The 20,952-nt window shown below is 36.1% G+C and overlaps 3 protein-coding genes across 6 annotated transcripts; 2 read left to right on the top strand and 1 right to left on the bottom strand.

Annotated features, from left to right (window-relative positions):
- Positions 1 to 301: 301 nt before the first annotated feature.
- LOC18587576 (integral membrane metal-binding family protein (DUF2296)) lies at positions 302 to 5,274 on the bottom strand. Of its 3 annotated transcripts, none has more exons than XM_007011443.3 (6): positions 4,976 to 5,274; positions 4,598 to 4,823; positions 3,886 to 4,030; positions 2,143 to 2,252; positions 1,081 to 1,507; positions 302 to 919 (listed from the first exon to the last, which is right to left on the bottom strand). In XM_007011443.3, the coding sequence occupies exons 2-6, from the start codon at positions 4,808 to 4,810 to the stop codon at positions 660 to 662; spliced, it is 1,155 nt and encodes a 384-aa protein (XP_007011505.1). In that variant the 5' UTR covers positions 4,811 to 4,823; positions 4,976 to 5,274; the 3' UTR covers positions 302 to 659. The 3 variants fall into 3 exon arrangements, with proteins under 3 accessions (XP_007011505.1, XP_007011504.1, XP_007011502.1); XM_007011442.3 differs by having other exon boundaries at positions 4,562 to 4,823; positions 5,099 to 5,272; XM_007011440.3 differs by having other exon boundaries at positions 4,562 to 4,823; positions 4,976 to 5,271.
- Positions 5,275 to 6,899: 1,625 nt separating this feature from the next.
- On the top strand, positions 6,900 to 17,853 carry UBP26 (ubiquitin-specific protease 26). Of its 2 annotated transcripts, XM_007011432.3 has the most exons (15): positions 6,900 to 7,060; positions 7,896 to 7,995; positions 8,096 to 8,692; positions 9,666 to 9,921; positions 10,133 to 10,887; positions 11,202 to 11,310; positions 12,259 to 12,437; positions 12,772 to 13,056; positions 13,145 to 13,349; positions 13,757 to 13,828; positions 14,094 to 14,318; positions 15,220 to 15,480; positions 16,304 to 16,445; positions 16,821 to 17,011; positions 17,429 to 17,853. In XM_007011432.3, the coding sequence occupies exons 2-14, from the start codon at positions 7,916 to 7,918 to the stop codon at positions 16,913 to 16,915; spliced, it is 3,261 nt and encodes a 1,086-aa protein (XP_007011494.2). In that variant the 5' UTR covers positions 6,900 to 7,060; positions 7,896 to 7,915; the 3' UTR covers positions 16,916 to 17,011; positions 17,429 to 17,853. The 2 variants fall into 2 exon arrangements, with proteins under 2 accessions (XP_007011494.2, XP_007011498.2); XM_007011436.3 differs by lacking the exons at positions 16,821 to 17,011; positions 17,429 to 17,853 and having other exon boundaries at positions 15,220 to 15,484; positions 16,304 to 16,439.
- A 140-nt stretch (positions 17,854 to 17,993) lies between these two features.
- On the top strand, positions 17,994 to 20,859 carry LOC18587572 (mraW methylase family protein). Its single transcript, XM_007011428.3, has 5 exons — positions 17,994 to 18,663; positions 18,783 to 19,028; positions 19,113 to 19,181; positions 19,649 to 19,841; positions 20,037 to 20,859. The coding sequence occupies exons 1-5, from the start codon at positions 18,157 to 18,159 to the stop codon at positions 20,453 to 20,455; spliced, it is 1,434 nt and encodes a 477-aa protein (XP_007011490.2). The 5' UTR covers positions 17,994 to 18,156; the 3' UTR covers positions 20,456 to 20,859.
- The last annotated feature ends 93 nt before the right edge of the window (positions 20,860 to 20,952 follow it).

The following is a 20,952-nucleotide window of genomic DNA, read 5'->3' as shown; positions in this document are numbered from 1 at the left end:
GTGTAATCATTAATGCGAATTAGTTACTACAAATTACTAAGCCTTCACTTTTGAAAACAACAATTTATTTCTAATTTCCCATCAAACTAAACATACTGGGTCAATTTGATTTTGTGATTTCCAAATATGAACCCTGTCTGTCCTTGGCCTTTTTGTATTGTGATGATTTTATCGAATCATGCGTGACAAGGTCAATTGTAATTGTTGATGACAATGATAAGTGACTATTAACCCTTTTTTAAAGATAATAATAATAAAAGAAAAGTGACTATTAATTTAATTGAAAGAGATGGGATGACAGTTTATAGGCAAAATGAAAACTCTCATTTATCTTTTGGAACTTCCACGAGTATGTTCGCTTACAGCCTAAAAAGATTTAGTGCGATGATCACAAGGTAAAATGGTACAGGTGCACTTTTTCCATGATTACAATCAAGGAAAAGTGATCTATATGTGTATAATCACAAGTTCCCTGTAAGATATCTCAATAATGTTTAGTCACACAACCAACCAAGAGAACCAAAACCACTGGGCAAATCCAGAGATCAACAGTTTCTATGCTCTACACATGAGATCAAAGGCCAACCAGAACCACCTCTTACTCTTTAACAAAATAGAACATCTCAACTCAATTTCATGGCTCCATGTGGATATGCGTTTTATCCAACTGAATCCCTTGACACTACTTTTTCAGTTACTTCCTCAATCTCAGAGCTGTTGCTCGTCAGTACACTCTCACCCATTGTACCACTGCCACTGGAATGTTTTGTTGCATCACCACTTCCTTCTGCTTTCAAGGGGTTCATACTAGGGGAGCTTGAACTAGAAACATGTTCTTCTGATTGTTTTGGCCTATTCAGAGCATGGCAGTGTGGGCAGTAATAAGTTATGTATGGGAAATCCTCCTTCCTGGCAAGTCCTGAAGAACACCCAAAAACAACAAAATAATTTGAAGTTTAATATTCTTGTGCAATAACACTGCAAGTCTGTAGTGTCCATGTGTGCAATTATGTGGTGGAATCAGGGGATGAGCAATATTCCTGAGTTGATACTACAACCGCAAAAGTAAATACCACCAACCATTGTGCATATGACAGTTGCCACATATGAGTGCATAAGACTGTGTTGGATCTTCGCCCACAAGCAAGGCAGCAATTCGTGCAAGCCACCCCCCATCCTGTGCAGAAGGTCCTTGTGGATGGTGATGATCAACAACAACCAGTTGATCATGCTCAGAAGGTTGAGGACCCTCATTCCCTGCAGAATGAGGTGTTTCTTCATCAGAATGAAGCAATGGAGTGCTTCCTGTACTACTGGATCTAGTGTGCAATTGCTTTCGTTTTCGAAGTCCACTAGATGGCACTACCTCAACATCATTGCTCTTCCCCCCTGGCACATTAAGCTTAGATTCGTCTCCAACATAGACTTTCAAACCTGAATCTGCACCCAACTTAGATGCCAGGACAGTTGCAGCAGCAGCCTTTGCTGCTGGATCAGGATCATATCTCTGCATCAAAGTGCTTTGGCTAAGTTCGATTTGCATATGATATCACGCATTCAAAAAAATACTCCAGGATCTAGCTCATAAGCAAAACAAACTCTAAGAACAAAACAAAAACTAAAAAAGGAAATTTTGTCCACTGTCCCCATTTCAGCTTTAAAAAGAGAAAAGAAGAAATCTTAATTAATTGTTATACCTTCTGTTTGATAACATAAGTTTCTTAATAACAGGCTTTTACCTATAATTTACTTAAGTAGCAACTTTTTCAAGATGATTAATCAAAGCATTTATACCTTCCTGCATGGTTCTGTGCATAGCATATATGTGAAAAATTATCCCACAGTGCTTCTGCAAGCAATTCTATCAATAGTTCCCTTTTTAGTTTATCATTCAAAATAAAATGAGGCTCTAACTAATACCTTTTCCCTAGTTAAATAACTCTTCTTCTAGCTATCCAAGAGGTGTCTTACACTACTAGGGAAAATATAAAAAAGCAGTAAATACTTTTTACAACAATATATCTCAGGGAGTTTCACACCCCCCTTTCATGGCATTAATAACAGAAGAAAGTTCGAGTAGACTTCAAGCGCAGGACTTAAATGGAGATTTGATGAAATGAATAGCTGGGTTTCCATGATTACCTGAATAAGCTGTTGTGTAGTGTAATAATTTGTCTTCTCCTTAAGTTCATCAATTTTAGCTTGCCTTTCAGCACGAAGTCTTTCTAGAGTTTTCTGGTCCCTACGATCGCCTATAAAATAAAATTGCATTAAATTAACAAGATTACCCATAATTAGAAAACCCACAAACGTTGAACTAATATATCATCGTAATATAGCTTATTATGGTTACCACTTATTCTTAAAAACTGTACAGGCTTACCTTCCATGGTACACATATTACCAAAATACAATCACAATGCAAGGAAATATGTAAAGGATGGAAATAGTGTTTTGAATAGTAGTAAGAATAATTATGGAATGTCACTTATGCTATTTGCTTTTGAATCAGAAAGAGCTTTGCCTAACATAAGAAGGTAAGAGACAGAATAAAGAACTGTCCAACTACCTAAGAGAGCATGAGAAAGACCTGGATCATCAAAATATAGATACAACAATAAAGGACTGCATTTTGAAACATTAAGGTAGACAATGCTACAATGATAAATGAAGTATAGAAATTCATGACGCCAATTACATGGAAGTACACTGAGAGGATTCTGGATCAAATATTAGGTTCATAAATTAATCAAAAAAAAAATCTTTAGTGTAACAAACAGAGGAAATAGAGCAAAGATAACAGATTGGAACAGCCCAATTGTGACCAGCTAAAATCAATAGTCAGCTCTGTGTTTTACCTTGAACTACTTACAAAAACAAGCTACCCAAAATAAAACTTATATTAATAAGAAAATAGGGCCTCTTTAAGGCTAGATTTAGGCTTCCTTCTAGGTGTTCTGTATAAGTGTTGTTTTGCCACAACTGGAATGTACTCATGTGAGTTGTTAGCTCAAAAAGTTCGAATAAGTTGCGTACTAAGATTGTCTAAACTAACTGCACAACATTGTAAATAAGTTATTGTTTTGCAGCAGGAAAATTGTTTCTGAAAATCTAAGATGAGTGGGGATGGAAAGAAAAAAAGTACAGGAGTGGAGGATAAAAAGGAGGAAGTCACCCAGTACAAAAAGGATTAGAAAAAGGCCATCCAATTAAATTGTTCTATATAAGTTAAAAATGTATTTCAACAAACGGACATATTGTCTTCAGGTTTCAAACTGCCAACTAGATTAATTCTATACTTTTCAATTTTAGGTTCCTCAAGTTATATCTAAAGTTGAATCAGCATGTCTAGTTTAAGAACACACTTCATACTAACAATCTCAGGGTTGTTAACTTCTGCTTGATATACTCAATGTTCAAAGTAAGTTAAAACCTAAAAAAAGGCAAGCCTCATACATCTTGATAACAACTGTGGATACAAATACAACAGATTAAAAACAAGTTATGATTTCTATAGACAAGCATTAAAGCGATTTCCAACACACACATGCCAAGCATGACAACAGCAAATTACTAATAGGCAACTGTCCAGTAAGAGAAGTAATGAGGATATTTCATGTTACTATTTACAAGGTTAGAACTTCTCTGTGCTTGTTTAATACATAACTTGTGCAGATAGTTAGCACATGCTCACAAATTCTATCAACAGGATTCACCCTGTTGTAAATTTTCAACAGCTATTACCAAGTAATAACATAAAATATATATATATATATATATATATATATATATAGAGAGAGAGAGAGAGAGAGAGAGAGACAAAACAACAACTCTAGACCTTTAACAACATGAAAATTGTGTAAGAAACTGAACTGAGTTACTTACACATCCTTGTGATGCTTACAACTGCAGAATAAGCAAGAGAAGAAAAAACAGGCAAAAGGAACATTGGTAAAACTCGAAAAGCCCTCATCTTCCAATTCAACTCCATGGATCTTGTTGTCATGATGGCATAAGCAACTGCAACAACCTGTAAATTGACAAGAAAATCTTCATGAGGGCCCATCCAGGAAAGAGTTCTTTGAAAAGGTAGAAAGTTATTGCAAGTACTTGTCACATTTTCCTTGTCATTTTTTTTCTTACAAAAAAAGGTCATTTGGGCAGCACTTCTGTTCTGGAAGAAGTTGATAGAACAACGAAATTTATTCAGAGGTAAATAGAAGATGCACAGGCTAAATATGGATGAAGAAATTCCAGCTGCTGACCAAGAAAATATATGAATGGTTGGATGCAGAATATGAGGAAAATCACCAATGATAGAAGGTTGGTGGACTCTACCGCGAGCTTTTCCAAATGACAGATAGTATGCACATGTTAAACAAAACACGGAATAAAGCTACATTTCCGATTGAAAAATGATTTCAAAAAGTAGTAATACCACTGCATGAGAAACGAAGAGCAACAAGTTGCAGATTAGGAGTGAAAAAACTGTTTGGCATTGTTATTGTTATTAGCAACTAGTGTAGTGTAGAGATAGGGTGATGAGGTTGAGGGTGGGTACCTCCAAAATGACAGAAAAGACAATGAGATGCCTAACCATTCTCCTCCAAGTCTGGGATCTTCTTTTCATTCGCGCGAGAACAGCGGCCTCTTCCTTGGAAATGTGTTCAAGTCTCTTCTCGAAATCGTCCCCATGAATCCTAAAGATTGCATTCCAGACGCGGGAGAGGACTCCCTTGCCTTTGTTCTTCACCACCGGGGGACTCGATTCTTTGCTTTCACCTTCGGGAATGCTTTTGTCCTCCGCCATCGCTCACCGCTGCCTATTCAAACACACACACAAGCCATTACCATAAATTAAATCATCTCAAACACGTAAAAATTAATGGTAAATCATCGTTGCTACTAAATTCAAGTCGGAGGACGATTCATTTTCGATTCAACAAGTAGGGACTGCAAAATAAGGAAGAAATACCTGGAAAGCCTCCTCTCCTACTATTTTCGATAATCAGAAATAAATATATATATATATATATATATATTACTAGTATTAATTATTGAAATCGAAGTTGTAGATCTGATCCTTCTCCTCCCTTACTTCTTCTTTGACCGATGACAAGAAAAACAATGATGAATTTTTGTTGAAAACTGCAAATCAACTCCGTGGGGTAAACGCGGATTCCAGACCCTCCTCCTTTTTAACTTCACGATACCTAAACTCTTTCTCCCAGCAATCAACCATATTTTTATTTAAATTATTATTATTTTACTCTTCACCCTCTCTTTCTGTTTTTCTTTAAAAAAAAAAAAGAATTAAATTAATCAAAACATCAACTTACACCATTGTAAATCATGATATGTCTAATTTATCTACCAATAAATTAGAGGAAATATGTATACCTATTTTATATTTATTTATACATACATATATATAAATTTAAAAATATAAGATAGTAGAATTTTTATTACTAACAATAACAATTTGATTTTTCACATAAATATTTGATTCAATAATATATTAAAAAATTAAATTTGAACTCTTCTTCCCACAAAAACAAAATTCCAAACTAATGGAAATTTTCACACATTAGTGTTATAAGTGTTAATGATTACACTAATTTAAACATTTCATAAAAGTATTGGAATTATGATTATTATCTAAAATGAAAAGGAATATTATAGTAAGTATTGTAAAATATTAGAGGGCTAAATTGGTTATATTTATGATTTTGCCTTTGATTCCATATTAAACATTCCAAACTTGATTTCTTTCTAAAATGGGTTATAAAAGTATTGGAATCATGACTTCTTTCTACAACAAATATTATCTTCCCATGCTTTTATTTTATCTTTAACAAATTCTCCATATGTAAGCCTTTGTTATGCTTGTTTTTTGCTATTTGTCATGTGCTAGGTAATAAATGAGCATGGTGGACATGGATGATCGAGTCTGCATTCCATGTGCAATCAAAATATATAAAGGACATTTATCTTTACATCTTGACTATCAATTTTTTAAGTTTTACAAAATGGATGCATAAAATTGAGATATTTGGTAAGCAATTGTCAATCATATAAATTCATTTACAAAATTAAAAAATTATACCATAAATATAATTATATATATATATATATATAATAATCTAATATAAATGAGTGATCAAACACATAAATGAAAATGAGATAATCCTCTTTAATATTAACTTTAAAATTTTGAGTTTATAAATATTAACAAGTAAGCACGTTAAAATATTTATGAGTGTATAATCATTTGAATTTGAGATTTTCAATTTAAAACTTTCATAGTACTAATTGTTATAATGTAGGCAATGATGAGAATTAATGGGACACATGAATTATCATCGTGTATATGAGTATTTGCCAAATTATTGTCTGACATAAGGTTCAATATAAATAAATTATTGCATTCAAAATTTAAGCAAACAAACTTATTACATCAAATATTAGTTTAATTTATAAAATTAATATCATCACCTATCACGTACTATATGCCTTTTAAATTGGATCATCCATTATCTGACGCCGAGAATATATTAAAATAATGGTTAACGCATGAACATGGTGTTTGTCGGGGCCAAACGTTTTTGCCAAAAATAAGGGTAAAGTTAACAAAGTTTATTCTACTAATTAATATTCATAAACAACTAATTATAACGAAGGTACGTCTAGCTGTCCAGCGCTGAAGTGTGAGCCCATATCCGAGCTGACCTGACTGGACTCTGACGTTTGACCCTCGCCACGCTCTTGCCTCCTTCACTCGTCCGTCTCCCTTCCAAAGTTTTCATTTTATTATTATTAAATAAGAATAAAAACTATTATTATATGGTAAGTATATTGAAATAAAAAGCTGGCACCAGTATTACTACTGCTACTACTACCCATAAAATATAAATTTATAATTAATACGTATAATAAGAATATCGCAAAGCCAAAAATTGTGGGAATATCACCAAAATTCCCAACACCAAAAATCAGGTTCATCTCCTCCTTCTCGTCACCTCACTTACGGAGCAGCTTTTGGCCCGCCTCTCCCCCTCAGGTATTAACTCCGACTCCTCTGCCGTTATAATGTTCTCAGGACGATTGTGTTTATGCGAATTTACAATTATTAGGATTAGGAGTAGTAATTATCTCTAGGGTTTTCTTTTCGTCTCTGCAACTCCTATTGGCTTTTTTTTTTTTAATCTGATTCTCGTGTTAGTCCGGAGGTCTTATTTTGATTAGCGGACATGAATTGAAATTTCCAATAAGTTTTATAATTAAACGTACTCAGTTATGTTATCGTATGATTCTGATTCAAACTAATTCATGGAACAGTTGGTATGCCTTTGATTCCCGATGATTGAAACGAAATTAACTAGTGTAACTTAGCTGATGATCTGTTTTTACGACAAACAGACAAACTTACTTCGAAATTGGAAGATAAGTGTGTTTGCCAAAGAAGATCTCAGGTTCTATTAGTTGCATTGCATTATCTTTTTCTATAAAAGTTGAAATGCAAACTTGTTTTTTTGAAAAGTAAGTTGAAATGCAAACTTCTTTGCTCTTTTCTATCATTTATCTCTATGATACTATCAGGTTGTTAGTTTCATATTTTACTAAGATTTGTTCTGCTGGGGAACACAATTCTATCATCTTTGTGTTTCCAACTGAGCTAAGGTAGGGATGTGGTATTTTAATCCTCAACTCTCTCCAAGGTTTGGCTCGTTTTAGGATGATTGCGGACTATACTTAAGCTCTATTATCTATTTCATTGTCTCTTTCATTAACTTATGAATTTAATGTTTGTACTCAGCTGCCTATTAATTGAGAATTTTCCTTTATTCTATAAAAAACAAGAATAGATGACCAATTCTTCTTACATGTGTGCACAGCAAGGTTGGTCAATGATAAAATGAGCCGACCAACAACCCGTAGTAAAAATAAAAGGCATAGACAAGTGGAGAATGATGATACCACTTCTGAAATATTAAGGTACAAGCTTTCTATTTAAGACTAAGGAATCTTTTTTTTTTTTTCCGCGTTGGGGGGGGAGAATTTTCTTTTTCTATAATTTTTCTTTTGCGTTGTGCAGGAAAATTCATGCAACGGGTCAAATAAATGATGATGATGTATTTCAGCTGTACATGATCACAAAGCCAGTTTGTCAAGGATGTCGCGTGAATACTAAAGACAACCCTAATTGTTTTTGTGGGTTAATTCCACCTCCAAATGGAAGTCGGAAAACTGGCTTATGGCAGAAAATGTCAGATATTGTCCAAGCCTTTGGTCCAGATCCATTTAAAGATCTCCGTGCTTCTGCTTACTCACCTGCAGGTCTCACGAATCTGGGTGCAACATGTTATGCTAACAGCATTCTACAGTGCCTGTACATGAATAAATCATTTCGACAAGGTGTTTTCTCTGTTGAACCTGATATTTTGGAGCAACATCCTGTCTTGGATCAACTTGCCCGACTTTTTGCACAATTGCATGCTAGTAAAATGGCCTTCATTGACTCTGCTCCATTTATAAAAACACTTGAGTTAGATAATGGAGTTCAGCAGGATAGCCATGAATTTCTGACCTTGCTTTTTTCTTTGCTTGAGCGTTGTCTAAGCCATTCCAAAGTTACCAAGGCAAGGACAATTGTTCAAGATCTATTCCGAGGAAGTGTATCACATGTGACAACGTAAGATTAGATTTCATCAGTGCTAGTTTGAAAATTATGATTTTCTGTACTTGTTTCCCTAGCATTATTGCTCATTTTTCTTCTTTTACTTAGTTAATATGTTTTTTGCATACTTATTAGATCCTTATGTATGATTGCATCTTCCCTGCCCACCTATATAAGTTATGACTAGATATTGAATAATGATGGAAAATGGAGATAGACAATTCAGAAATGAGCTAGAGAAGCAAACGACTAATTATCCTAAAAGGGAATGCAACTGAGAGGGGTAAAAGGAAAATCCATTCTTCCAGTTTGAAAAACACTTTTTCCCAATTAAGTGGAACAAGGGGAAAATTTTAGTTTTCTTTTCATGCACCAGATATTTGTTTGATGTTTTTAAGAGATATTGATTTGCCATTCAATGTTATTACTTGCTTACATTGCCCATTAAGTGGATTTCCTCCAGCGATATTTAGATCATACTCAATTATGCTTCTCATATATGAGAATCCTTGTTTCTTATATTTGGCCATGGTTTATTCAAATTACTGTGGATGCTCTTTTATTGTTGCCTTATTTTACATAATTCATCCAATGTGAACTTGCATAGTCGAAGTCTGTCATGCTTGGGTTAGAATTAGCTTATATGAGGTGCATGAATCAGCAGCTTTCGGCAATCATCTGCTTGTTACAAATATCCTGTACTATGTCAGCTACCTCTTGGTCAACATTTCAATTCTCTTGTTGCATCCACTTTTAATCATGAGATTATTTGTTTGCCTCTTTCAGTTGTTTTGATGTTAGCAATTTGTGTTGAGGTATGCATTTTACCTCATTCAGCCATTCATTTGTTTATGCCTCTGAGTTTATATAAATGGACTTCCCTGTGGGATTTGATATGTAATCTTGTGATTTATCGTATAAATGTAACAAAATTTGAGGTACAAGGGTGTAATTTGTGTGAGATTTATGTATTATCCTTTACTCATAGGTGCTCCAAATGTGGAAAAGATTCTGAAGCTTCTTCAAAGATGGAAGACTTTTATGAGGTTGAGTTGAATGTCAAGGGCCTGAAAACTCTAGATGAGAGTTTAAATGATTACTTGAGTGTGGAAGAGCTGCATGGTGATAACCAATATTTTTGTGAGTCATGTAACACAAGAGTTGATGCTTCTCGCAGCATCAAGCTACGTACACTGCCTGATGTGCTTAATTTTCAGCTTAAGCGCTATGATTTCCTTCAAAAGGTAATTGATGATGTATTTGGTACCATTTTGCTATTTGCTTGAATTTTACAGCTAATAGATTAGTTGATCCTTTTCCCTTTTTATAATAACCTTTTGACTCAATGTGCAAAGCAATTCCATTTATATTGATTGTGGTAGAAGCTCTTGTCAGTAGCATGCTTCATCAAACAGTCATCACTTTTGATGTTTGTGTATTTCAATGTGTCAGTAGACTACGACAAAGAAGAAAATTTCTTCTTTGTTCTCTTTTCCCGGAGAGCTAGATATGCGGGGGAGGCTGTCTGAACCTTCTCAAGTGGAATTAATATATGACTTATCGGCAGTACTTATTCACAAAGGAACTGCTGCAAACAGTGGCCATTACATAGCTCACATTAAGGATGAGAATACAGGGCTGTGGTGGGAGTTTGATGATGAGCATGTCTCAAACTTGGGTCATCATCCATTTGGAGAAGGCTCTTCAACTTCCAACACTAAATCTATTCGAACTGAGCCAGTTGTTTATTCATCTTGCATAGGAGTGGATGGCACTGCCAATGGAAATCATTTGGATCAAATTCAGCAGCAACACGCAGAATCAAGTATTGGGAGTCATGCAGAGATATTTTCATCTACTGATGCCTACATGATAATGTACAATCTTAGGTGTAATAAGAAGAATGACATGAGGGGATGTACGATGTATAGTGCCAACTGCATGGAACTAGAAGGGGATGCAGTTTTCTTGCATGATGGTATATCTCTTCCATCTCATCTTTTTCAGGAGATAAAAGACTTGAATTCATCATATGATGATGCATGTGAACAATACAAATTGAAGAAGGAAAGAGAACTAGAGCACATAACAGCGAGGAGACAGGAAGTGAGATCAGTGCTATCTGAAGCTCCTGTTCATTCAGTTGAAGAACCATTTTATTGGATTTCTACAGACTGGCTTCGCCAATGGGCTGATAACATTACTCCTCCGTAAGTATAGTGCCACATTTCTAATTTCTTTTGAATCTTTGTTTTTTGTTAGCTTGTGCATGTTAGGCAGTTAAACATGTTTCTTGTAGGTAGAAGTTGTTGAGCAATGAGTAGATGGTTTTTACTGGCTACTAGCCTACATTAAATTGTGGACGCGTGCTTACTAGCGATCTTGAATTAAATTTTAGTGTTGACTTTCTGAATTTAGTTCTCTTTTTGGAATATTTGTAATGGTCTGTGGCAACTGTCACAAGTTCTACTATTTTGTCACCTCTGCACTTTTAGAGCTGATGGTTTACTTTTGATGTCTGCAGTGTTTTAAATAATACATCTATCCAATGTTTTCATGGAAAAGTCCCAGTTTCCAAAGTTGGCTTTGTGAAGCGATTGTCAGCTAAAGCCTGGATGAAATTGTTCTCTAAGGTAGCTGCATTTTAGTCATCTAACTTTTGCTCCACAAACTCTGTCTAGTGTTATTTACTCACTGATTATGGTTAATTATGCTATAACACCTTTCTTGTTGCTTCTTTTTTTTTTCGTTTTTTAATCTTTGGCACTTGGTTAAATTTATAATAAAATGCAGTTTGATAGCTGTCCCATAGCTACATAGTGAGTGTCGGAGGAGGAGATTTTTTATTGTGCTCTCTAACGAGAGCAGAGATTTCTGATTGTTCTCTTTAACAAGAGCAGAAGGCCAGTAAACCTTTAAACACCATATGCAGCCAGTGTGGTCCACTGCGAGCTGCTGGACCACTTTCTTGGTGCATTGATCTCTTTTTCCATCTGTTGATATTGAAAACATTTGTCATTTAGCTTGGGTGGTGTGTGGGCTAGTGAATTGTAGGTCCTGAACAAATGGTGTGGTCATGCAGATATGGCCCAGGATTTTCCAGAGACCAAAGTGCACAAATCTATGCGAAGTGTGTAACAATGGATATCATGAGTATAATGTTATTCCTGCAGGGTATCTTTCGTGTCTTTTCTTGGAAAGGTACATATTTTAGTCTTCTGATGTATTGGCCTTCTCTGTAAATGGTAGTCTAATGCTTCCTATCTACAATAGGAAGATGAAATCTCATGAGAATCTTTTCTCTTGGACAACTTGTGCACCTCCTTTGCCTTTTCTTTGTTCTTTTCTGTTTTTCTAAACTCTTCTCTTTCCTTATTGCTGCATGTGTATACTTATCTTGGTTTGAATTCTGATGTGCACATTAATTTTTTCAGTTATCAAAAGGTAAAAATGATAATTGTTATGTCAATGTATTCATATGTATGTAGATAGGTTCTCATTTCCATTTTCATCTCGTGTTTGCCCCTGTGGTGCTGTGCCATCACTGCTGATACATTTTGTTGGATGCTTGTGGAAACCAGTACAATGGGGGCCCAGCACTTGCCAAAGCTGACTACTGCATGGAATGCCTTATTGATGTGGCACGCACAGTCGTCTGTGCTGACAGCTATAGGGACCGAAGAAAATTGATGAAAGAGATTGCAGACAATGTACTTTTGGGCAAGTGCGTGGATGGAACCTACTATGTGTCAAAGGCATGGTATGAGTACAGTTGTTTCTATTTTATGTCCACTTTAAGTAGTTTCACTGCTGTGTTTACCTTGCCAGACTACAGTAGATTATCATATTCTTCTTCTGCCTGATAGAAGGAAAATCAGTTCCTTTTAACATTTTGGTTCTCTTCTTCTGAGCTGCTATATTGCTCTGTCTTGCATATTTTGTCAACTTGAGCTTTCAATTTGATCTAGAAATTGGTCAGGTTGAAAGTTGTGGGATGATGACGTGACCTATTCTGAAGAATGAAACTTACTCCACTTTGTTCTCTATTGTTATGTTTTGGGTGTGTAGTGATGCTAGTCAGTTGCTGCTTGTAGGTTGCAACAGTGGGTGAAAAGAAAAACCCTTGATGCACCTAGTGAAGCTGATGCTGGACCAACAATGTCTATTACATGTCCTCATGGGCACCTGATGCCGGAACAAGCTGCTGGTGCTAAGCGATTGCTGGTTCCTGAGAAGCTATGGCTCTTCTTTTATGAAGATGCAATCACAATAAAACCTGATGAACCTTCAGGTTGCTCAACTTTTCCTTTTGACTTTCAAGAGTGTCCTGAGTGCAGCAATGCACTTTCGGAAGTTGCTTGCTTGGAAGATTCTATAAGGTCATCTGAACTAAATTCACATCCATTGTGTATTGATATCCACAAATATGATTTCACAGTTGATTGACTTCCATTGTTTATGCTGCAGAGCAGTAAAGCTTAAACAGCGCCAAAATCATGAAAAATTAGCCACGGGCAAGAGTATTCCACTGTCTTTAAACTGCAAGTATTACTTGGTGCCTTCTACTTGGCTTTCAAAATGGAGGAGCTACATCACTGCAAGCGGCAAAAATATTTCATCTATGGAACCTGAAATTCTTGATGGCATCATTAATTTGCTGAAATGTGAAAAGGTGACTTGCAACTTCTCCAATAATTCTTTTTCTGTATTCTAGCACCATTGCAGATCATTTGTTTTTTGTGCCAAGAATTGGTGCTTATTATTTTTCCTCTCATGTGGGGAAGTAGAAAAGATTTTTTGATGTGCATTTTGTTGCTTTCAATTATTTGATGATGACATTTTTCTGCTGTAGTTAGTTAAAGAAAATTTCAGGAATAATGCACTTATGAATGGGCCAACAACCACCTTATAACTAAAATTGACTTTTAGCCAAAATGGTGAGGACTTTGATGTCAGAAGTTAAATTAGCTGTAGATTATTGGGGCCTATTTTGCTTCCTGTTTGCTCAACTTTCACTCTTTACTTTTAGTCATGAGGATAACGGTCGTAATATCCTTCTCCCACCTTTGTTTTCACCAGCATTTACGTCTTCTTGAAAGGCCGCCAAAAGTGGTCTACAAACGTGGTTCCTATTTCCAGAAGGGTTCTACTGTAAGTATATGAATGTTTATATATATATATATATATATATATTCATTTGCTTAAATATGCAGACACTGACGCTTACTAGTGCTATCTATTAATTATAAGCTTTTTTGGCAATACCCACTCTGCCTAGTTGTCTAGAATAGTAGTTAAAAATTAAAGGTATATAAGCACCTTCTGCTTCAGGTCAATGCTTGTATAAATTCTCTAATACCTGCCACTTGCTTTCTTTTCTTTCTGCCTCCTTCCTCCTCTCATCTTTGGATTTTAGACAGATAGGTTGACAATTATCACTGAGAATGACTGGAAATGCTTTTGTGAAGAATGGGGTGGTACCGAAGAGGACGGCATATCTGCTGTGATTGAGTTAAGTAGCACTGATAATTTGGCTGGATGCTGTGAGGACATGCCAATATCTGTGCAGCAACTTGATCTTCCAAATGAAGTAAATAATGAGGTTGAGTCAAGACAGGTGGTGATTAGGACCTGCCCGGAGGTAATATTGCTATTTAACCCTGAACTTTTCTTATTGTTCGGTGATCTATGTAATGGAGTTTATTTTGTTTTAGTACTCATGACTATTGAATTCCTTTGAAAGTTAAAATTGATGATAATTAGCTAATACTATTGTTGTTGGTGTTGTTAATTTTCTGTAATGAAATGTGAAGTGGAAGTCCTGAGGTATGCAACATGGTTTTTTCTTTTTCACATGGAAGATGCGAATTTGAAGAACTAGAAAAATATTTGGGAAGAAGACAAAGATTGCTGTAGTTTTTTTTTAGTTATTTATTTTTTTCTTCACATAAATGGGTGAATTTTTATGCATTCAAGTAGAGAAATAATTGAAATATTATTGTAGATTGAGGAAGAATGAAATAGATGCTATTTGATCTATATGATCCTAAAAGAGTTCTAGGAATTTAATTTGCAAGAATGCAGGATTGCTCATGGGTTCACAGAAAATTCTGAGGCATCTCACAAGTTATGAAACTTGAACAATGTAATATTGGCTAGAGTGGGTTTGCAACATTCTGCCCAGTTTGTTGGGAATGACCATGCTCCCTCATTGAAAGGAATGTAAATGGTGCTTTGAAAATTATTTTTGGTAATTGCCTAATTGGTTCACCGAACATTGTTGGGCATCTCAGATGTCCATAACATCTGGACATCAGAATTGTGGACAAGGCAAGTTACAACATACTGGCCCAGGTCATTGGGAAAATGGACAGAGACCCTCAATGAAAGGAATGTAAATAGTGCCTTAAAATTTTGTAGTTGCCTCAAATCTGGGGAATGAAGTATGCTAAAAAATTTTCTGTCCTAAACATGGTTGGGCTTTCAGTTGCTATCACTCTTATATTTGAAAGTTAGAATGACTTATGTTGATATTTTGCTAGGCATGTGAGGAGTGCATTGGAGAAAGAGAAAGCTGTGAGTTGATGCAAAAGCTTAACTATGCTGATGAAGAGATTTATGTTTATCTTGTACGTGGAAAAGAAGCCCCAAAATCGATCTTGCAAGCATCTGAGTACTCTGAGCCAGATCGACGAACCTCCAAGCGTTCTCGAAGGACAAACAATGGAAATTTACTAAATTTAAAAGTTTCTGCATCTACATCAATATACCAGTTAAAAATGATGATATGGGAATCACTCGGGGTAGGTAATGTTGAGTTTGTTGAATTTAACTATTATTATTTTTGAAAGTGCATGCTTTGTTTTTCTCGACTCATCATGCATTTTTAATATTGCAGAAATAGGAACATGCATTCCCCTTTCTCTGTCTAGAACTTCGAGTTGTAATGTTTAAGACTACTTTAGTTGGACTGACAGTCTTGTCTTTTCCCATGAACCATTGTCTTCCTACCATCTCCTTGCTTAACAAGTCACTACTATTTGTGGACTTTAAAAATTTTGGTGATGTATTGTTGTTGAGTTGAATAAAGTCTTAATTAGTAATATTAAATACACCATTTATATTGTTACATTGATCTTATCAAGCTTGCCATTCTTATTGCAATATATTGTTTGCTCATAAAAATGTTAGTAGGTCATGTTGCAAAGAATGTTAGTTCAAGTTGTCTCTGATTTAGCTTCATGTATTTAAAATCACTTATCTGGGCAAAGTTTGATTAAATTTATGGAAAATAAAAGTTTGCGCTAAGTTCATTGCATATGATTTGAGTAGAACATGCTATTAATTTAGGGTTGATATCAATCTTTATTTCCTTTTGTTTGGCCAAATATCAATCTTTGTTTGAAAATGTAGCATTTGAGTCAATTTCTTAATATTATTCATTCTGACAAGGTTTGATTGCTTGTCTTCTTGAAACTTAGATATTGCTATTTTCAACTTTATTTTTATTAGATGTGTTTTTGATGAGCACTTGTTGTTCTCATAGTAAAATATGTTTTTGTTCGATAGTAGCCTCATTATATGTTTTCGTTCGATAGTAGCCTCTTTGACAATCATTTTGTGCAGGTTGTTAAGGAAAACCAAATACTTCACAAAGGATCCCGAATAATTGATCAGGAAATGGCAACTCTTGCAGACATGAATATATTTCCTGGAGATAGGCTTTGGGTGAAAGATTCAGAAATCCATGAAGATCGAGATATTGCTGGTAATTGTTCTTGTTTTTTTTTCCTTTTCAAGAAATGGACTGTCATAGATAATGTGTTAAACGGAATTAAGGTGTTATTGCACTGGTTTTTCCCCCAGTTGGATATGATGTACAAGAAACTACGGAAACTGTTTTCTGTCTTCATGTCCTCAGCATGTTCATCTTTGTTATAAATTACTGCTTTAAACTGCAGTTGGCATGAATAAGAATCTGACTTTGGTTTATGTGAGAGTTGTTGGATTCTTTAATTTCAATGACATTAGAACAGGAAAAATATGGGAAGAATCTGTATAGTTACTTTCATTGTAAGCTTTATCACCTAAGTAGTTCAACACTGAAGTAGCTGTTGTTTGCTGATTCTTTGGTGCTGCACAGATGAGCTTTCTGACCAGAAAATGAATGTTGATAATATTGAAGAAGGATTTCGGGGAACACTATTGACAGCAAATATTTCATCTCAAGTTGTTTAGAGGAAGAATACTTTTGTTTTTTGCCTACAACAAATTTTTGTAGATATTTATGCTGGAAGAAGAAATCATGGAATGCTTCTATTTGCATGTTAGGAGGTAAGATGCCTTAACTCTTTTTATTGGATTGTAAACTTTTTCTGTTTATATTTTGGACACGCATTTCTTTTAGCTTCCTCATTTATCATCTTAACATAATACTTATTAAAAAGCTGCCATGGCCAGTAAGCAGACCTCTGCTCCAGTGCAGCATGAATGAAATTGTCAATGTCCTAGCTTCTAGGATTGGTTATTCAGACATGATTAGATGTTCGAATCTGCATTCGATTGTCTGATGACATCATCAGTAAGTAGTCTTTTGTATATCTGGTGACATGAACACCATTCCAGTTGGTGTCTGAAACGTAAAATGGCAAGAGGACGCATCTCATTTGGTTGATTTTGTAACTTGTTGTGGGTTTGGTCAATGGTGCAACAAATAACTGATTCATACAAATGTTGTATTTGTGGAAGCAGATGGTAGGAAAGCTGCTGCTTAAAGGAATTTTTTGTCTATTTCCCAGCCCATTTTTGTGCCTTGATAATATGAAGAAAACCCGGACTTACTCATCCATGGCAGATGCTTAGAGTAAACTGGTGGGTGACCACGCTGATAGAAGAGGATCCTGGAATTGCTGAGAAGTGTTTTTTATATATACAAGTGGAGATGGATACGAGTATCAGTTGAGGGGCTGTAATATTCCTTTGGTTGTACTGGAGATGCTTTTAAGTTGTAGACTATATTTTGCATGTACAAATGAGTAATATCTGTTTAAGATGTGGAGATAGGATGCTGAGTGCGGTTCATACTGAGATCTAGTCGTGTTGTGTGTCAAGAACATCAGACCTATCGAGTACTAGAAGTAGTATTTTGGTAAATATATAACGTAGCTTTCCTGGAATCTTATTTTCAGCTAGCAGTTTACTTACTGTTACATCAACTGGAATCATAGTTTATGGCTATCTATTTTTTACTTTATAATAATAATAATAATGGTGAAATAATTGATTAAAAATGAACAAAAATTAAAATACAATTTCATTCGCATGTTTTGTTTTCTTCCATTGAGAGAAAAATCGTGGTAGAATTAGAATCTGAAGTATGATTAGTGTATATTATTAAAAGCACAAAGTCGTAAGGCCATGGGGTCTGGGAAAAGGACGAGGCCCAAAGGTTTTAGCCTTCTAGGCCTAGTGGTTGGTTTATGGCTCACTTTATCCCTGGCTGCATTTGCTTGATCGAGATGATGATAGATCTGGGTTTAGAATCGATGGCGGCAAAGGCAAAGCAAATGATGCTGATGATGTTGTCTTCTTCCTTTTCTTTTTCTGTTTCATCACTTTCGGCACCGGCATCGGTATCAGCGGTCCGTCATCCCACAAAATCCTGTGCTCTCGTGAGATCTGCTTGTAGAAGCATCTCTACTGATACAAGTAAGAAGAAGAAGAAGAAGAAAGAAAAGGGCAATTGGAATGCAAACGCGTTGGAGAAAGAAAAGAGAAGGACCCGTTCACTCAGGGATTGCGATATTGAGATTGAGGAGAAGGAGGAGGATGATTCTTCTTCTACTTCAGTGATGATGCAGCAGACCCAGACCCAGACCCACGTTCCCGTTATGTTGGGTGAAGTGCTTGATGTCTTCTCTTCAAATTCAAAGCCTCTCTGCTCTTTTGTGGACTGTACTCTTGGAGCTGGTGGTCATGCTTCCGCGGTCTAATCTCTTTCTTTACTATATAATAATGTGTGTGGACTGCGGAGTGTTAATATTAGGTTTTTCTCCTCTCCTCTATACTAACAAATTGGTGCTTCATCTTCACCATATAATGTCAGATAATCCAGGCCCACCCTGAACTCAAGCTTTTCATTGGAATGGATGTGGATCCTCTTGCACTCCATATGGCTTGTTCTCGCATCCGTTCTCTGTCCCACTCTCATCCTCATCCTCACTTCCAAGCTTTCACATTTCTGGACAATTTCAGACACATCAAATCCCTTCTCAGGCAGGTTGTCCACCCCGACATCTTCTCTTCGGGAGTCGATGGCATCTTAATGGACTTAGGAATGTCATCCATGCAGGTTTTCTTGCCTTCCCTCTTCCCTCCTCCCTCCTCCCTCCTCCGTCATTATCCTTCATCGTCTCCCTTTTCTGCTTTTGCGCAGGTCAACAATCCCGAGCGAGGTTTCAGTGTGCTTGCTAATGGACCTCTTGATATGCGCATGGATCCTCAGGTAAGACTTAAGAGTAAGACCTCTCGCCATTCACAAGACACCGCATGGTTTTTCGTTATTGTTTCTTTCCCTCTACCACATCTACATTTCAAGTTTTCAACTTTTCTGGTGATTTTACACATGTTCATCATGATGCTTTTCTGCTTTTACCTTTTCGCTGCAATTTGTTCATCTTTCTGCCAGTCGAGTTAAAATTTTGCTTTATTTCTTCTCACTGCCATAGGAAACTTTATGGATGTTGATTCCTTTGCTACCTAAAATGTGTTCACTTTTTGGGCAAATTTATAGTATGTCATATCCTAAATTGCTTACCTTGGTTCATTGATCATATATATCAAAACATTGGCAACTTATCTGCTACCCAATCTGTTCACTCAATTGTGCATGTAGATGAAATTTGTGTTTAAACATCTCAGAATCTTTAATATTTTTTTTCCACTTAATTAACTCTAACTGGTCTATGACAGGCTAGTCTGAAAGCAGAAGACATATTAAATTCTTGGCCAGACATTGAAGTGGGAAGAATCCTTCGGGATTATGGAGAAGAAAGCAATTGGTGGTTGCTTCAAAATAAGATAATTCAGGCCCGCCTACAAGGTGGATTGCATTCCACTGGTGAACTGGTTGATGTTATTCGGAGTGTGAATCCTAGAACGAGAGGTAGGTTTCCTCTCCATTCATCTGGTGTAGTTTTGTGCTTTTCATGATTCGTGTTTAAATTTTCTTACTTGTGTTGAAATGTGGCCAATAAGTTAAGGACTGGGTCCAAATGGTGAGGCTTTTTGTTTGTTAAATGGACACAATCTGCTGTGCTTATTTCTACTGGATGGATAACATGCAATTAAATTGACACAGGAGGCAGGCAAGGTTGGGTAAAGACAGCAACACGAGTGTTTCAAGCCCTAAGAATCGCTGTCAATGATGAACTCAAGACACTGGAGGACTCCTTGTATGCTTGTTTTGATTGCCTTGCTCCTGGGGGTAGGCTTGCTGTCATTTCTTTCCACAGTTTGGAGGACAGAATTGTGAAACAAACATTTCTTAAAATCATTGATTGCTGCATGGAAAGTGGGGATGGTAGTGAGGATATAGGAGATTTGAGAAAGGTGAAAAGTGACAATAATCAAAATGAAGCATGGATTCGACAGACAATACAAGGTTGGAATGGAACAATACTTACCAAGAGGCCATTAACACCATCTGAAAAGGAAGAAGGGCTCAACCGTCGGTGTAGAAGTGCTAAGCTAAGGGTAATTCAGAAGGTGCGTAGATAGGTGATAGGTGAGTTGTAGCTGGAGGTCGTAGCTAGCTTAGGAAGGTTATAACTGTATCTTTTATGAGCCGCTCTGCCTTAGGTATTCAATCCTATCTGTTTCACAATTAGAAACTTTCCAGAGAGGGAAAAATTGTTGCAGTGTACCATCTTGTAACTAAAATTCAATTTTACGAGGATAAGAAGAGGATGGGCGATGATGGTGGTATGACATTTGAAAAGAGGAAGGGGACTCCTTTGCCACCATTGGCCGTGGGATTACTACCCTTTTGTTGTCATACGAGTGGAATTATTTGATGTGCAAGTTAAGTTGCATTACATTGAGCCAAACTAAAAAGAAACACTTGAGATTCTCGCATATTCATCCCTGGGGAAAAATAAAAGGAAAAATTTTCATGTCTGCAACGTTTGGGGTTATTGTCCCTCAATTTGGAAACTTTAGTAGGAGTACGTATGTATGCATCTTGGAGGGATGGTCGTCATTTCTATATGCAGAAA

This window comes from Theobroma cacao, chromosome 9, assembly GCF_053813885.1.
Source record: "Theobroma cacao isolate CCN51 chromosome 9, ASM5381388v1, whole genome shotgun sequence".
Classification (NCBI taxonomy): Eukaryota; Viridiplantae; Streptophyta; class Magnoliopsida; order Malvales; family Malvaceae; genus Theobroma; species Theobroma cacao.
Note: the sequence above shows the minus strand (reverse complement) of the source record. Positions and strands in the feature narration are given on the sequence as shown.

What these genes read in the sequence shown, in the direction of transcription:
- LOC18587576 (XM_007011442.3), bottom strand. Translation starts at nt 4,810, where the DNA reads ATGGCGGAGGACAAAAGCATTCCCGAAGGTGAAAGCAAAGAATCGAGT. An exon ending in TCTTTTCTGTCATTTTGGAG is followed by an intron (nt 4,031 to 4,561) that starts GTACCCACCCTC and finishes GTCAATTTACAG; the next exon opens with GTTGTTGCAGTTGCTTATGC. An exon ending in TGTAAGCATCACAAGGATGT is followed by an intron (nt 2,253 to 3,885) that starts GTAAGTAACTCA and finishes TTTATTTTATAG; the next exon opens with GCGATCGTAGGGACCAGAAA.
- UBP26 (XM_007011432.3), top strand. Translation starts at nt 7,916, where the DNA reads ATGAGCCGACCAACAACCCGTAGTAAAAATAAAAGGCATAGACAAGTG. An exon ending in GCTGATAACATTACTCCTCC is followed by an intron (nt 10,888 to 11,201) that starts GTAAGTATAGTG and finishes TGATGTCTGCAG; the next exon opens with TGTTTTAAATAATACATCTA. An exon ending in ATTTCCAGAAGGGTTCTACT is followed by an intron (nt 13,829 to 14,093) that starts GTAAGTATATGA and finishes TTTGGATTTTAG; the next exon opens with ACAGATAGGTTGACAATTAT.
- LOC18587572 (XM_007011428.3), top strand. Translation starts at nt 18,157, where the DNA reads ATGGCTCACTTTATCCCTGGCTGCATTTGCTTGATCGAGATGATGATA. An exon ending in ATATGCGCATGGATCCTCAG is followed by an intron (nt 19,182 to 19,648) that starts GTAAGACTTAAG and finishes GGTCTATGACAG; the next exon opens with GCTAGTCTGAAAGCAGAAGA. An exon ending in TGTGAATCCTAGAACGAGAG is followed by an intron (nt 19,842 to 20,036) that starts GTAGGTTTCCTC and finishes AAATTGACACAG; the next exon opens with GAGGCAGGCAAGGTTGGGTA.